Raw genomic sequence first — 17,700 nt, 5'->3', positions numbered from 1 at the left:
AAGCCTTCCTTTATAGAAGGCAGAAAATGGACTCTCATCTTATTCCGCATTGCTTCTGCTGCTTTGGCTGGTTTCAGCTCCTGGGAACAAGATACTCCCTGCTGTCTCCCATCCCCCCTCACTTTTTTCCCACCTCCCCTTTCCAGTCTCTTTTCTGCATTAGCTCCCCCTATAGATTATAAGCTCCTTGAAGACAGGGACTGTGTTTCTTTTTATTAATTGCACCCCCAGTGATTAGCTCAATGCCTGATACATGGTAGGCACTTAATAAATGTTTATTGGAATTTATTAGAAGAGTTCCCATTTTTCTTTCCTCTTCTTCCTGGCTCTCCTTTTCCATTTGATCTTCCTTTCTCTTTCCATCTTTCTTTTCCTCTTCTTCTGTCTTCTCTTTTCTCTCTTCTTTTGTTCCCCTCTATTTGTTCCCCAACCCACCCCTTCCTTTTCTGTCCAAACCACTCACACAAGTTCCCACAAACCTTGACTTGTCACAATAAGAAAGAAATTTTCAGTACCAGGATTAGTCATTTCATACCAACAGCAGGGATATGCTGGAGCCAGCTCTATTGGAGAACCAATGTTAAATTTTCAGTGCAAGCATTTACATCTTAGAAATTGGCAAACACTACAAATTAGGACTTGATTTATTGTTTTATAGATTGTTTAGACTTAAGAAAGTGATGGAGAAAATGTTAATAATGCATATTAAACTTTAAAAATGTATCCTGTATATATATTCCCCCAGACAGCCAGTTGTTAAACATTGGCCAGGATAGTACTGGCTAATGGTCATTATGGTACAACTGGTAAGACCAGTGGCTCTGGAGTCAAAGGCTATGGTTTTAAATCCTGCCTCTACTTACCAACTGTGTGATCTACTTCCCCCCTTCCTTTTTTTTAATCTATAAAATGAGAGATATTTGACCAGATGATCTGTCATGTCAGTTGTGGGATCATAGGTGCAGAAACAGAAGAAGACCTAAGAGATCACTTCCAGATCTATGATCCATCTGAACTACTATCAACCCCTTTAATTTACAGGTGAGGAAACAGGCCTAGGAAGTAAAATTACTAGCCTAAGGTCACACAGTTAGTAAAACACAAAACTGTGATTTGAACCCAGGTTCTCAGATTCCACATCCAGCACTCTTTGTACCACGTCACTTGGGGACACTGTACCTCTCCTGGAATTTGCATCCAAAAGAACACAATATTTCCTAATAATTTTTACCATATGAAGATAAATAGCCTTTTTGGCTCCAAAGAAGTTAGTCAATAAATACTTATTCAGTGCCTACTATATGCCAAGCACTATGTTAAGTGCTGGAGATGCACAGAAAGTCAAAAGGCAGTTCCTGTACTCAAGGAGCTCACGGTCTAATAGGAGACACAACATGCAAACAATTATGTACCAAAGTAAGTTGGAGATAGTTTCAAAGGGAAGGCAGGAGAATTGAGAGGGATCAAGAAGGGCTTCCTGTCGAAAGAGTGATTTTAGCTGAGACTTGAAGGAAGCCAAGAGGTAGAGATGAAGAGGGAGAGCATTCCAGGCATGGGGAATGGCCTTAGAAAATGCCCAGAGTTGGGAGATGGAGTGTCTTGTACAAGGAACAGCAAGGAGGCCACTGTCACTGATGGAGACTAGGGACATGTGTCACTGCATATAATGTCAGACTTTACTGATATGTTGGTTAATTTTACTGGACTGTTTGTTTTCTTCTTTTTGTTATTTGTTTTAACAAACGGCCTTCTGGGTAAGGAAGTGGGAAAGATATACTGGGGAATTATGGTGATGCAACAACACAGTTCATCTTTGTTAACATGCTGCAGCCTGCTTCTATCCACTGTGCATTGTTGTATTGTCCCTTAGGCCACCTGCCACACTGACTCTTCTGAGATTATGATGGTCCACGACTTGCAGCCATGTAGCAGCACCAAGAGAATACTAGGGTTAAAAATATGGACTTTTGTGTCTGCAAATTTCAAATTGTTAGGAATGTTGCACATTCCTTCAAATGTAACCAAAACCTATTTCCTCCTATTCAATTCTAAGCTAAGAAATCTGGAGCAATTGCCCAAGTTATGGGTACTAACTCAATGGGCTCTGACCATCCAACTGTTTGTTGTGATCTGGGCAATATGGATCCTTCATCTATTTCAATTTTCCAGTGTGCGAGACTTAGCTGATCTCTATTGAGGAGCAATGGATCTCATTGTACCTGAGCTGATATGCAAGTGATATGAAAATTCTAAAGTTACTAGTATTCTAACTTACTTGCTTATCAATTACTCTCTAGTGCCATACTGCAGATCTGTGAAAAACAGACAAATTGCAAGAGAAAAAGTTTTAAAAATTAAACTTAATTAAATCTATAATTGAAATAAAAGCTGATTAGCACATGATAGAAGCACCACTGAACAGAGAAAAGAGTATTGGTCTTGGAATCCAAAGATCTGTGTTCAGACCTAACACTGGGCAAGACATTTATCTTCTCTGAAGCTTGGTTTCCTTATCTGTAAAACAGAGATAAAAATACCAGCACTGTCTATCTCTCAAGGAAAGTGCTTTGTAAACTTTTAACTGCACATATACACAATCTGTTGCCAAGTCCTGTTGACTTCAGCTGCATAACATCTCTTGCATATGTCCCCTTCTCTCCCCTGACACCACTACCATCCTGGTACTGGTCCTCATCACCTCAACACCTGGCCTGCTGATTGGTTGGTCTCAATGCCTCAAGTGTCTCCCTGCTACAATCTATCCTCCACTCAGCTCTTCTTAAAGAGCAGGTCTTACCACATCACCCTCCTAACCCCATACTCTAGTGGCCACCTCTTACCTCCAGGATCAAATATAAAATCCTCCGTTTGGGGCTCAAAACACCACCACCTTTCCAGTCTTCTCACACTTTACTCACCCCAATTTTGGAGTCCAGTAACACTGGCCTCCTTGCTCCACCCCCCATGAGACAAACCATCTCCTGACTCTGGGCACTTTCACTGGCTGTCCCCCACACCTGGAATGCTCTCCCTTCTCATGATTTCCCTGGTTTCCTTCAAGTCCCAGATAAAATTCTCCCTTCTAGTAGATACCTCTCCTGATTCCTTGATGCTAGTGCTTTCCCTCTGTTGATTAGCTCCCATTTATCCTGTCTGTCTCTTGTCTCTACAGTTATTTGCATGTTGACCCTTCCATTATACTGGGAACTATTTGAAAGCAGACTATCTTTCATCTTTCTTTGTATCCCCAGCACTTAGAACAGTGCCTGGCAGGTAATAGGTGTTTAATAAATGTCAAGTGACTGACTATGTAAATGTGGAAACTTTCCACTAATGCAGATAACTAATGCATTGCCCGGATGATTGAGAAGTGACTTCCTTATGGTCACAGGGTTAGTATGTGTCAGAGGTAGGATTTGAACCCAGATCTTTTCTAATTAGAAGACCACCTTTCTATCTACTAAGTCATATTGCATTGCATTTCAAAATATTATTATCAACAAGCCTATTGTTGTTCCTTTGTTTAAAAAAATAAAAGATTTAAGTATGTAAACAGTTTATTTTCTCATTCAGACCTTTTCAGTTTATTTTTCAAAATAGAGGAATAAATTTGGTTCTTCATAATAATACAGCATATGTTATACATATCTAAATATATGTATCTATATATGTATATTTCACATCAGATATTATAAACACACAGCAAATCTAGTCTCACTAAAAGGGCAATTATTCTCTATCAGATTTTCCAAAGATAAATTATGTTTTTACCTTGACCATTTAAATCGGGAAGTCTTTAATGCTTTATTTTAAGTATTTACAAAAGTCAGCCTAAAGATCAAGCCATCCTACAAAAGAGTGAGCTCAGGGATATAAGTTTACTTATCATGCTGTAATGAGGATATCAAGTTACAGAAGGCAGAAAAGGACAAATAATTTCAGTGCCATTACAGCTGTGAAATTACCAGTGCGTGACTTGAAGAAATCTGCAACACTAATCCAAAAGATAGCCTTCTGAATCTTCAGTTGTCCTCTTTAAAATCCAAATGTTTCTTCTTCAAAGTCTGGTCTACTAATCGTTTAACTGTGGTAGAGGGATGTTGCATAGGGACTATCATCATCTCTGAGGGTAAAAAACACAGACACAGACAATTGGAAAAGCTACAAATCCACTTGCTAGTCATTCCATGAACATCTGAAGGCAAATATTTGAAAACAAGTGTCTGTGACTCTGGACAAGTCACTTCACCCTGTTTACCTCAGTTTCCTCATCTGTAAAATGAGCTGAAGAAGGAAATGGCAAACTACGCCAGTATCTTTGCCAAGAAAATTCCAAGTGGGGTCATGAAGGGTTGGACACTAAAAATGACTGAAAAACATCTATACCTATCTCAATATCTATTTTCTGAGGAAAAGCAGGGGATCTTCTATCTAGGCATGCAGTTTCTTTCTAGGAGGTTGTAGTGAACTACAAATACTTGTTTTGTGAATCTGATTTTTCCATTAATACCCTAAATTTTCTGAAATATTCCCACTCCTGCATTTATTCCTAGAATGAAAAATAGTATTTCACCACCAACCTCTAGGGAACTGCTTTCCTAAAAGGTGTTAGTACTTAACCACAGAATAGCAAACTCTGCCTGAGCACTGAGCACTTTACAGAATTTTAGAATGAGAAGACACCTCAGAGATCACCTACTCCATCCCCTCAAAAGACTAGGGCCAGAGAGATTAGGTAGGCGATTTGGCCCAAGGGTCACATGGCTAACTGATGGCAGAACTGGAACGAGAATCAGGGTCTCCTGAATTCAGACTGAGTGAAGTATCTCCATTTTGGATCACAGATTTAAAACTGGAAGGCACCTTAGAGGTCAGTAACCTAGTCAAATCCTTGTTTCACATATGAGGAAACTGAGGCCCAGAGGGGACAAGTGGCTGGTCTACTTTCTTGCCTGACTCCTGGCACCAGCATATTGGCAGGCACAGTGCTCCTGAAAGAAAAAGGCCTTGACTCTTTTACATAAAACATTTTATACACAACAATTAAAAATAAAGACCAAAGCAAGAAGACAGGAAAGGCTTAAACTGGATGCAGTGATGTGATTTAGAATTCATATGTGAATGTGCTTCTCACACTCAGGGAGTTTTAATTTTTAAAGAGGAAAAGGAAAGATTTAAATAAGCAAGGGCACTCGATTATTCTTTGGCCACGGAGACTCTGACATTAGAAAGAGTATTGTTACCTGCTATCTTTTAGTTTTCTGGCTGCCTGTGTTGACAACTTGATCTGCAAATCTAGTCTCTGTAGAAAATCTTTGGCAGATACTTCTTCAGACTGAATGGACTGGATATCAGAGTCCTGGGGAACAGGAGGGATGTCCTCTTCTTGGCCTTCCACTATCTCTTTTTCCTGAGAAAGATGGCTGCTGTCCACCGTTTCATTTTCAGGAGACTCAAGCGAATTAAGTCCATTGAATAGAGGTTTTTCTGATATAATAGGGATATTCAGAATTTTCTTCAGAAAAATACAATCATTGGTAAATAGTTTATTGGCCCTTTTTATTTGCTCCATCTAGAATATGTAAAAAAAGGAAATAGCAAGTTACATACATTTAAATTCAGGAAAGTTAGTATTTTCAATAAAGTAGATATAAAGGGAAAAATTATTTGCAATGATTACTCTAAATCTGTATTTCCAGTCTGTTTTCCAACAACCTAAGGTTTTGCCAATTATCTTATATGTCATGAAATTCTCAAAGTAAAATTACCTTCATTTTTTAAAAATTTCATTTGCTCATATATCCTCTCCCATCTGCGTTTGCATGAATGGGATAGAAATTAAGTAATTAAGGTACACATTACATCTTCTTTGGGAGGGGTGTGAAGAAAGGAAGAAATAAAAAATAATAGCCTTTAGGAGGAATTAGTCAAAAACAAAAACAACATAAATTGAGTAGAAGCTTTAAATCACACTTCTGCAGGTACTTTAATTTAGAGCCCTAGAGCTGAAGTTTCAACTTTCCTACAGGTCACTCCTGTCCATGCCTTCCTGCTACACTTTCTGACCCCTTGTATTCATACCATTCAGTATGATTTCAAAGTAGGTCCACTAACTTGGGAGCCAAAAGTCCTGGGTTCAAAATTAATTCTACTATTCATTCAGCAAGCTCCTCCTCAGCCCTTTCCTGTCTCCTTTTATGTGTTGTCTCCCCCTCCTCCATTAGATTGTGAGCTCCATGAGGGCAGGGACTGTCTTTTTATTGATTGTATCCCAGCATTTAACTCAGTAAGCACTTAAGAAGTGTTTATTGGATTGGATTACAGTTAGTTCTCTCTTTCTATAAACAGACCATTCCCCAGATCTCTACACAAAGATGCAAATTTGTAATGCAAATTTGCCCCTCCCCACCCACTCCACTTATCCTATATAACAAAGGCATACACAAAATAATACCTTTATGCAAGTCATAAAATGTACTAAAATGCAGACGTATTGAATACTGCACCATGATAATAAACAGAATTATGAAATGAAAGGCAAAGTTAATGAGAAAGCATGGAAAGTGCTGTATAGTAAAATTAAGATAGGCATGTTGTCCCTTCTCCACTCACTGTACCTAGCCTTTATCACTGGTAGTTGGCCATGCAACCTTTTTTTTTATGAAGCTGTGGAGGAATGTTTTCCGCAATATCTGGCAATAGCAAGCAACATTATTCTCAACTAGTCTTCAAACTTTTAAAAATCTTGAAGTATTTGGATCCATCTTTTCAATACAAGAAAAAAAAATTCACTCAAATGATGAAATGCTTCTGCCTCTGTTTTGCTGTGAACCTTTTTGGTCTGACCTTGGTTCCAAAGCTTCCCTTTCTTCTGGATCTTCTCATACAATCATAATTTGCTTTCTAAGATCTCATTGTCTTAACATTAGGTTAACTGGAAATATCTATTTTCTGGCACTGCAAAGTCCTGAAGCACCTTCTGAGTCAGAGAAATATTTAGTTTGTTAGGTTTATTCTGATTGCCTAATAACCAGTGATTTGCATATTATATAAATAATAACTCTCAACTGACCAGAACATGCCATTTTCTAACAAATTAATTCAACAAGCATTTATTAAGTACCAACTACATACCAGGCAAAATATACCTGCCCCATATCAAATCTATTGCCAAGGCCTGTTAATTAAATGTGTCCCCTCCTCTCCTCCAACACTGTTACTACTCTGGAGCAGATTCTTATCACCTCAAGCCTGGACTACTGCAGAAGCCTGCTGGTGGCTTTGCCAACCATTTCATCCCTTAGAGTCGGAATATGAACCCAGATCTTTTGATTCCAGATCTACCACTCTTTCCTCTATGGAGGATAATGTTGGTCTTTTTATTATTTTTTGTGAGAAGTCCCCATGTCTCATATAGACTTGTTTAATCTTTACTCTGGAGATGCTGGATTTGGTTTGCATATGTACAAGATGCAATAATATTGGAAATAACATGCATCTCAGGGCCGCTAGGTAGCGCAGTGGATAGAGCACCAGCCCTGGAGTCAGGAGGACCTGAGTTCAAATCCTGTCTCAGACACATGATATTTCTGAGCTGTGTGACTCTGGGCAAGTCACTTATCACCAACTGCCTCACTAAAAAAAAAAAAAAGAAAATCCAACTCTATCAGTTACTCCTTTGGGCAAATCACTTTTCTTCTAGAAGAGGAAGGCATCTCAGTTTCTTCTTTTATAAAATGAGAGAGGTGATTTAGATGATGTCGAAGATTGCTTTTAGTTCTAAAATCCTGTTATATAAATTAAATAGTTCACAAGGTAACTAAATAAATGCTTGTGAGGGCTAGTTTTTTTCCACCTAAAGTAAGAGACAAAATGTTAAAAATAAATAATTTTTAAAAGCAAAGTACAGCAAGGAACAGCAGTTTTATTCAGAGAAAAACACCAGAAATCAAGAAAGTTTCTAAACAGGGACAGGGGGCAAGAATCTTGTATGTACTCAATACATATCCACCTAAATAAGATCCTGAACAGTCTTAGCTGTGCTATCTCTGAGTTTATTTATTAAGGATTGTTGATTCACTGATTGCTGGGAAGAACCTTCACTACGTGCTAAGTACTGTAAGAAGAAAAAAAACAACAGTACGGTCCAATTATGCACAAATGGTGAAGAGGAGTAAGTACCATCAATGACAATTTAAAAGTAACATCATTAATAAGGAGCTCATTCAGTAACACGTTCTCATGTAAACTTTTTTTAAAAAAAAAATAAGGATCTATTTACTCTTTAGGGAATTTTTAATAAAAAGACAATTTGAGTCATTGGCCAGGTTTTCCATGCCAGATCTGGACTTATCCTCAAACTTAATTGTTTATTTTAGATAGATAAGATAGACAGACAGATAGATTACACATATATATATATACACATATACATACACATACACATACATATATACATATACATATACATACACTCATATTTAAGGCATAGGGGCATGGGAGAGGAGAGGAAGTTCAGAAGGTACAAAGAAGGCCCTGCCCTAATGGAATTTATAGTCAAATAGAGAAGGTAAGGCAGGGAACATGAAAACGAAACTGTATCACAATATAGAAAGTGAAAGTGTGGCAAGATTTAGAGAAAGTGCTACATTAGTTAAGAGAAGGAACTGATTACTTCTGGCTGGTGCTCTCTCTTCCTTTTCTTTCTACACTCTGGATTTCTCTTCCCTGTTTTCCAACAAGAAAAAACTGTCTTTTCTAACAATTCAGTAGCTGCCTGGATAGAGTCAATTTCCCCCAAGGCTTGAATCTGAGCTGGGAGAGAGGGCTCTGCCTCCAACCAGGAACAATGCCTGATGTAGCTTTCACCATTAACAATCAATCAATGTGTATTCAGAGACTACTACTCGACCTCTATTCTCCTATGAAAACAATCTAAGTGAAGTAAAAACTCTTAAATCTCTCTCCTTTTCCCTAAATAGGTAACCATTTACAAATGCATTTTAGGAATAATGTCTGAACCTGATAACTGATGCCATTAGGGTTTTACAAGGTGTCAGTCAAGAAGCATTTATTACCTGCTATTGTGAGGCACTGTACATAAACCAAAATCTTTTACTACTAGAGTTACCAAAAAAAGGAAAAAAAAAAAGACAAGAAACAGCCCCTCCCCTCAAGGAATTTACAGTCTAATAGTGGAGACAAAATGCAAACAACTACGTACAAACAAGACATGTATATGATAAATTGAGGTAAGCTCAGAGGGAAGTCACTCAAATTAAGGGAGATCAGACTGTAGAAGATCGTGTCATACAGTGAAATTTCCAGGTTTTCAGACCCACAGAGGTGAACAATTTCCCCTAAATGTACCCATGCCCTTCTCGTCATTATGAGAACTTTTGACATGAAGTTTACACTAAGTAATCTACAGAGTACTTATCTTCCTCCCTGGTCTGTCTGGAGGCAGAGAAATGTCTGATTCGAGCTTGGCTCAGAGGCTTGGCTTGGGCTCTTAATTTCTGCCCCAGTTTCTTATTTGTTTTACTTTCACTTAGTGTACTTTTGATTACTGGGCCTCAGTAAGAATAAGTGACTCGGAACAAAATCAGTGCAGCTAGAAGAGGAGGAAGCATCTCCTGGGAAAAGAAGTCTGTACCTCAAATATTTCTGATAAAGAACTCTGATTCCAGGACATACAGAGAGTGGACACAAATACATAAGAGCTTGAGCCTCAAGAGATCAGTGATCAAGTGCTTTGAACACCCTCCAAGAACTGCAAACAATCAACAACCATATGAAAGATCGCTCCAAATCACTAATATAAATAATGAAAATTAAAACAAACCTGAGTTTCCATCTCACACCCATCAAATTGACAAAGATGATAAAAGATAGAGGTTTAAAATGTAAAAGCCTATGTGTACCCAAATGAGAGACAGAATGGTCTAATGAAGAGAGGAACTGACTTGGAGTCAGGAAAACCTGGGCTCAAGGCACTTAGACTAGCTATATGACCCTGGGCACACGTCACAAACTTTCATCCCAGACTATACCATGGAGTGCTGGGCTTTAAAGGCCTTCCCTAGATGTTAGCTGGAAAGAACTAGGTGGCACAATGGATAGAGCACTGGACCTGGAGTCAGGAAGATATGAGTTCAAATCTAGCCTTAGACATTTACTAGCTGTGTGACCCTGAGTAAATCATTTAACTTCCCTCAGCCTGTTTCCTTGTCTGTAAAACGGGGGTAATAAAGCACCTACCTCCTTAGGGTCATTGTAAGGATCAAATGGAATAATATTTGTAAAGTGCTTAGCACAGCACCTGCTGCTTAATAAATGCTGATTTTCCTTCCTAGCTGTGTAGAAACAAATCCAACTCATTTGAGTTGCAGACCTACATCAGTGGTGAAAGATGCCTATTACAATCACAGGTCTGTCCCCCACCATGGTTGATTTATTAGTAAATTCTTATTTACCAACTAAACAGACAAGTTTAGATTTCATTTTTAGGAGATGCACACACACATGCACATCACATATCTATACCTATATACATTTTATATAATGTTTATATGTATACACAGTGTATACATATGTGTATGCCTGTATACACATATAAACACTGATATTTGGTCTTTTTGTTCCATCAAGAAAAAAGGACTGTCCATCTTCTCAAGTCATCATAGTGTCTCTTCAAAATAGCAATTAAAACTACCATTTCCACAACATCCCATTCTTCTTTTAAAGTTACAGCAACAGTATCTGTAGTCTCTGTGAGAGAGCCTAGTAAAATGGACATTACATTTCTCCCAACAATTTTCAGTCCCCTAAAGATCATTTTGGAGGGTCACCAAATCCACATTAATGTTATATGCAGTACATATAACATAATGGAAAGCACCATGTTACAGGCTCCTTTAAGGAAGGAGAAAAACGATAAAACACAAGCTATAGTAATCATGGTTAAATAGTACAGTATATACACAGTAAAAAATCTCAAAGCAGCACTGGATATAATTCATTAGCAAGAATTAACCTCTGAATCCATGAGTAACCATTTCTCTTGTTTCTTCTATAACATCATCACTTAGTTTAGTTAGTGAGTAGAGGCAGAATGGTTCTAGTTCTTTTATGAACCGTGGACCGGGGTGTGTGTGTGTGTGTGTGTGTGTGTGTGTGTGTGTGTGTGTGTGTGTGTGTGTGAACTTGTTGATAGTGAAGGCTGAATATCATTATCTCTAACCTTCATAGATAATCTTTTTTCCCTAGATATCCCTACAAATAAAATTTTATATAGGAAAAGGAATAGGTCTCTATTTGAGTATTGCCTTCCCTCTCAGGTCCCCCCAACACTGGCTGAACTGGGGTCTTCTTCAGGCTCATCCAACTTTGGCGAGTTTCTGTATGCAGTGTCTTCCTCACTAGAAGCATTCCTTTATGAGCTATTGTTTAACTCAGACAATATGGATATAAATGATGGAAATCTTAGCTAGCTCATTATTACTTTTATATTACTCTTCATAGAGTCCAATTGGCTCTCCTATGGGCAATAGATTGTTTCTGTAAATTGTTTTTATAGAACCTTCATTCTCTAGTGTTATTCTATACGCTGGCAAGTTGCCCAGTCTCTCAACAACTTGAAAAGGAGTAGATCTCCACGCTTTTGCTAATTTGTAAGTTACTTGGCCAGCCATCCTTTCTTCCCAGGACTTTGTTACCATGGTCCCATCTCCAGTTTTTCTTTTTATGTACTGTCTTCCCTTCTTAGAATGAGTTCCTACAGAGCAAGAACTGTCTTTCTTTTTACTTAAATTTGTATTCCCAGTGCTTAGAACAGTGTCTGGTAAGAGCTTAATAAATGCTTGTTGACTCAATTTGACTTGACTGAGATTTCTCAAAAAAAAGCCTTGTCACTTGGCTGGGGCTTTTAAAAATTAACACAGATATCATTCATACCTTGTTGATTTCTCCCCCAGAATCCCTCTGAGCTAAGGTCATAGCTAGTTGGTAAGCTTTCTTCAACTTCTCTCTCAACCACAAAATGTATTGATTGTAACTGCATGCTTTTTATCCTTTGAAATTCCAAAGCTCAAGTCAATAGGTAGGTGTGATTCATTCGCCAAACATTAGTAAATATGATGTAAAGCCTATGGTATCGTTTCTGGTGGAGTTGTACACAAGCACTGAAAAAAATGCCACACATGAGCTCTACTGAGATTTTTGCTCAGACTTTAGGGTTCCCAACATACTCATCAGTTTTCAATTGAATATGTTGTGAGTCACCTGATTTCTTAATGCCTGTTAAAGCTAACATTTCTTTAAGTAATCTGCTTTCAAATCTCCACCTTGGGCACGCCAGAATGAATCCAGGAAGTGAAACTAGAAAAGGAAAAATATTTCTACCACAATAATTTAGCAAACATGGAAACATTTTGGTTTCTGGTTGGATGTGCCTGTGCATATACAGTGAATGTATCAGTTGCTAATATAATATGCAATACTGCTGCACATGTGGGCTTAGGTCTCAGACTTTTTAATAGCTAGCATTTTAATATTTATTTTCCTAGCCACAGGTGTTTTCTTATAATCATAGATATAAAGTGACTGATAATGCTGCTAGTGACTACTGACATTAGCTAATCTGTTTATTAATTGTTTATTGCTATGTAGATTATATATTTATGGAATAGTTTAACATGACTGGTTGTTAAATATTAGTTTGTTATTATCAGTATTTTTAAAATGGAGATTTACATGTTTAACATATATTGTAATATTTCTAGGCTGGAAACTTCCTTATTTTAGAAGTGGACCCAGAGAATAAAAATAAGGACATTATAAGAATATTGAAAGAAAAAAAAAGAATATTGAGAAGAAGGTCAAAGAATTGTAAAGTTACAAGGTAATTTAAAGTAATGTCAAGGTTGGGGAGTTCATTCTGTCAGCATCCTATAAACCAGCCAATCTATTGGACAATTTTAAAATACTTTATACCTTAACAGTAAGGAACAGTACCTGAAAGTTAATTTCTTCATTCCTTTCTAAGGAAGAAAAGTTGGTCAAAGGTGAGATCTGAAGCTGGGTACCCTAAGGCACAAAAATATCATTTATATGTGTTCATAAACCACAGACTAATTCCCCTCAGTTGTACAAAGGAATAATACCTGTATGTCAGGCAAGGGCTGGATCCTCCTAGGTGCATAGAGAAGTCTCACCTGGGAGCAGACTTAAGATGAAATACCTCTCTTCAAACAGCAAATATAAGCCCAAGATAGAAACTTTCTCAGGAAAGTATTCTTGTCTTCCTGAAGACTATTCCTAAAGGTCTTGACTAGTTTTGGGACAGATCTCCAATAAGACTGGTAGGCTTCTTTTTTTTTTTTCTTAGACTGGTAGGCTTCTGATAGGAACAAGGTGAAGTGTTCAATAGAAAGCCTTAAAAGGTCCTACACCAAATTTATCCCCTCAATTGGATTCAAGTTCCTTAAGGACAAATCTATTTTCATTTTTGTCTTTGTGTCTCCAGTGCCAAGCATGTTTAAAATCCAAAGTTTTTTTTTTTTACAACTAAATTATCTTAAGAAGAAAAGTGAACTACCACTAAGGGAAAAAAAAACTTTTAAGTATTTACTGAGACCAAATTTCCCTTTCCAGTTTAGAGAATAAACAGTGTCTTCCCAGATATAGATTCCACCCTCTAAGAAACAGAAAGTAGAAAAACCTTGGTCTGCGCTTATGAGCTAGTTGTGGAATCTATTGTAACCTGGTTCGGTTTTGTTGTTGTTGTTGTTGTTTGGTTTTTTGTGTGTGTGGTTTTTGTTTTTTCTTACTGTAGTTCCAAGTGATCTTAGGTATGTAAAATGAGCTTTGAGAAAGCCAATGTAAGGAGGGCATCTTTGGAGTCAAACAGAGAATACAGAGCCAGATTTGTAACACAAGAGAATTGCAAAAGGGCTATGAAGATTAATAGGACCTAAGCAGAGAAACTGGGGATAAGAGAACTTATAATAAGCAAGGAATACATTAATTGGCCAGGAGGTAAATCAATTTAGGAAATGTTCCAGAGCAAGAAATAGCTGAAGGTGGCTGACTTGAGAATAGTGTGCCCAAAACAAAGACTACAAGTCAGATTCCAGTTTAGGGGGATTTCTGTTTGGGGAATATTCCCACCTAGGATATCCATAGAGTTATTGCTCTAGCTGCCTATAACACAGTCCAGACTAAAATCAAGGGTAAGGCATGGAAAAAAGCAGATTGTAAGCTCCTTGAGGGCAGATATTACTTCATTTTTGCCCCTGCATTGCATCCCCAGTGTGGGCCTATTATTGCCTTGCACTTAGTAGGCCTTAAATGGTTATTGACTTGAAAACACACACACACACACACACACACACACATACACACACGAAGACTGTTTTCCTTGATGATTAGAGAAGCAGTCAGAAAGAGGGCTCTGATTTAGACTGGGGACAAAACTAAGGATGGAATTTGGAAGTGATGCAGAGAAAAAAAAATACACTGTACTAAGTTTAATCAAGCAGGATAAATAACCTATGTACCATGACTACTTATATCATATATCATATATTATTATTATTATTATTATTATATCCCGAGATTTCCTCACATTGCAGTAAAGTAACTCTGTAATCTAAAAAGCTCTCTTGTGTGTCATCAGGATAATCCATAACAGAGAAATAAATGCAAAGGCCTATTTCCAAGGGCTTGATCTTTGAAGGAAAAAACTATGTCTTTAGTGATGGCGTAGTTACCAATAGCGTAATTCCAGAGAACCTTCCATTGGAACAGCAGTTCTCAAACTTTTTGGTTTCAGGATCCCTTTACACTTTTAAAAATTATTAAGGACTCTCCCCCAAGAGCTTTTTGTTTATATGGGCTATATCTATTGATATTTACCATATTCTGAATTAAAATATCTTATTTTTATTATGAAAATAATACTGACCTTGCAGACCCCCCTCAAAGGGTCTTGTTCCTGGACCATCCAGTGTGGTAGAGTATGTCTTGGCTGGTTTTTTTTTTCCCATTAACAGCACCCTCTGGAATTCTCCAAGGTGCATAGGTCTGCACCTGGTTAATAATGCCAATGAATTTCTCAGCCTTCATTGCGGTCATACACAACCAAAGAAAGCCCATTCTACAAACTGATTTTCAGCACACAGAAATTTAGGGTGACCTGGCAGCTTTCTTGGCTTCCTCTGACCCTGACCTCAAAACCAGCCCTGGGGAATCCAGATAGCATAACTGAACATTGCGGCACTTCACAGAGAGCTCCCTACAGGTACAATAATGAGTTCATTTGATTATCAGGTATCCTTACAGCATGTTAGATACACAGTATACTAGGATGTGTTTAAATGTTAGAAAGAAAAGATTGGTAAATATATACCCATACAAGTATGCAAGACAGATTACTCTGTCTCTGTTTTTTGGTCTAGCAAAGAAGAGATAGTCTCATTTTACCAGTGAAGTATAGATAAGATCATCTACTCTTTCCTTCTCTCATGTTTCTAAGGTATTTCAGGATAGAACATCGAAAAGGGATCCACAAAGTTTTGGGAAGAAAAAAAAGAGTCCTTCACCAACGATGGAAACTCAGACCTATTAAAAAATAATTTCTTAACCTAAAAAAAAAATTCCCTGAAGTCTCCCTCTGTTCTTTCCAAGGTTGTAAGGTAATATGCTCAAGATATCCAGAAGGTGATAAATTTATAATAAACACATCTACCCTTAAGCTCACCTGGGCCGCAGCTCTTGGCTGCCGCTTAGCAACAGGTGTCTGTCACATTCACAGCTGCTAGTGAGCTCAGGGCTGTAATTTCACATCTAAATTAAGAAGCACAGTCTATTGAACCGAATTATCCGCAGGGACAATTGTGCCATCACTGACTCACTGCCACACCCTGCTTCTATATTAATAATTTTTTAAAAGTACACACACAGTAACAATCCAAATTCTTTTCTCAACAATCTTCTTTGCCCTGGCTCTGCTTTAGAGGAAAACACAGCAGTGCAGCCTCCGCGCCTGAAAATCACGTTCAAGTGGTCCCCATTGCCACCACTTACATCCTCGCTTACATTTGACAAGAAGGCATGGACCATGTCTTCAGCGTGGCACCCCACATGCATGGGCACTTGGACAACTACTATTCAGTGATTACGTTCAGGGCCTTGGCTCACTCATCACCCCTGGCTGCTCCAAACAGCTAAAATAACCTTTGTAATCACAGGCTCGGTAACCTGGCCATTGTGGTTTCTTCCTTGCCCCGTGGTCCTCCCCTTACTCCTGCCTCCCATTCTGGAGCCCCCTGCTCCTCGGATTCCGGGCACGCCAGGCCAGGGAGCAGGGGTCCCCCACCCGGCCCTGGCTCTCCCCCAACCCGGCCCCCAGCTCCCAGCCCTTGGCTCCCTGCTCTCACCCACCGTGACTCCGTACTTGAGCGCGATGCCCTGCAGCGTGTCCCCGGCGCACACTCGGTGCTGCACTTGGCGCTCGAAGACGACGGCGGCCAGGGGCGCCCGCACGCTGGCAGTGCTGCCGTACGAGCGGGTCTTGGTGCGGGCCAGGCTCAGGGACAGCTCGGCCTCCTCGGACTCCGAGCCCGATCGGGAGCGTGGCGGAGGCGGCGAGGGCGCCGGAGCCAGGGCCGGCTGCCTGGCCGCGCGAGGGCCTCCTTCCCGCAGGGACAGTGCGGACGAGAAGTCCGCCATGGCTCGGGCCGAGGCCGGGGTCGCCTGTTCGGGAACCTCGCTCCGTTACGAGGCGGCGCCTTGTGCCCCGCTCTTCACCGGGGCCACGGGAGGAGGCGACCGGGTCCAAAGCTCAGCAGAAGCATGGCCGGGACATCTGCCCGGGCCCTCCTTGGCGGCTCTCGGTGCACGGCAGCAAGCTGGAACCTGCAAAGAGAGGAGAGAGCAACGGCGGGACAGCTCGCAGTGGAGCCTAGCTGTCACTGACCCCGGGGAGGGGCAAGTACCCGGCCTGACTGCCTGGCTGCTGCACGCTCGGCAAAGGCACCACCCCCGCCGGGGGAAGTGGAGCTGTTATGCTTTAGAAAAGGGGGGTGGGGGGGATGGGGATGGGGGTGGGGGTGGAGGTCGTCTTTAGCAACGACTGTGGCCTCTGGAAAATGGAGAAGCCTACCTAGAATTCTAAGCCTTCGGGAAAACGCTACCCAATGGCAGGAACCTTTTGCTTGTGACAGCGGCCCTGCAAAGCCTTGGCTACAGAGCTCGTATTATCAACTCTGTCCAGGCTATTGCCGGAGAACTTTGCTATTCCTCCCTTCTTGATTGCCTGGTCCACAGAATACCGTGTCGGACATTCACTTTCCTACCCCTCCGAAGGCCTTCCAGTTTCCCCACCCTCTCTGACTGCAGATGACCTCTAACTTAGCTTCCCAATGTACATTATGAAAAACTGGATTCCCGCAGCTTCTCAAGCCCATTCCGATTTAACTCCAGCATTTGGTCACTTCTTCCCAGTATCCACTTCCTTAAAGACATTTTACCTGGCCCTTATGGCACTTGTAGCAAATGCTAGGAAGACCAGTGTTTTGAAGGTGCCAGCTAACTGGCATCTTACCTGGGTACCAGGACTTTTTTTTTAGTCCTAATTTGCCTCAATACGCCATCTAGCATTTTTTTTCTGATTTCATTAAACTAAGTTGGGGAATGTAA

General features: G+C 39.8%; 1 protein-coding gene across 2 annotated transcripts; it reads right to left on the bottom strand.

Moving 5' to 3' along the window:
- Positions 1–3,539: 3,539 nt before the first annotated feature.
- On the bottom strand, positions 3,540–17,025 carry LYSMD2 (LysM domain containing 2). 2 transcript variants are annotated; one of them, XM_020980830.2, is made up of 3 exons: positions 16,444–17,025; positions 5,244–5,572; positions 3,540–4,123 (listed from the first exon to the last, which is right to left on the bottom strand). In XM_020980830.2, exons 1-3 carry the CDS (start codon positions 16,729–16,731, stop codon positions 4,081–4,083), a joined length of 660 nt encoding a protein of 219 aa, XP_020836489.1. In that variant the 5' UTR covers positions 16,732–17,025; the 3' UTR covers positions 3,540–4,080. The 2 variants fall into 2 exon arrangements, with proteins under 2 accessions (XP_020836489.1, XP_020836498.1); XM_020980839.2 differs by lacking the exon at positions 16,444–17,025 and adding an exon at positions 14,966–15,090.
- Positions 17,026–17,700: the final 675 nt, after the last annotated feature.

This window comes from Phascolarctos cinereus, unplaced genomic scaffold (genome assembly GCF_003287225.1).
Source record: "Phascolarctos cinereus isolate Bilbo 61053 unplaced genomic scaffold, phaCin_HiC Scaffold_3;HRSCAF=262, whole genome shotgun sequence".
Lineage (NCBI taxonomy): Eukaryota > Metazoa > Chordata > Mammalia > Diprotodontia > Phascolarctidae > Phascolarctos > Phascolarctos cinereus.
The sequence above is the reverse complement of the archived record's forward strand: the minus strand, read 5'-3'. Positions and strand labels throughout refer to the sequence as shown.

Bases quoted from the DNA above. Each gene is read 5' to 3' on its own strand.
- LYSMD2 (XM_020980830.2), bottom strand. From the start codon at position 16,731: ATGGCGGACTTCTCGTCCGCACTGTCCCTGCGGGAAGGAGGCCCTCGC. The intron at 5,573-16,443 runs GTGGGTGAGAGC...TACATATTCTAG, and splicing joins CGCTCAAGTACGGAGTCACG to ATGGAGCAAATAAAAAGGGC. The intron at 4,124-5,243 runs GTAACAATACTC...TTTTACCCTCAG, and splicing joins AGAAAACTAAAAGATAGCAG to AGATGATGATAGTCCCTATG.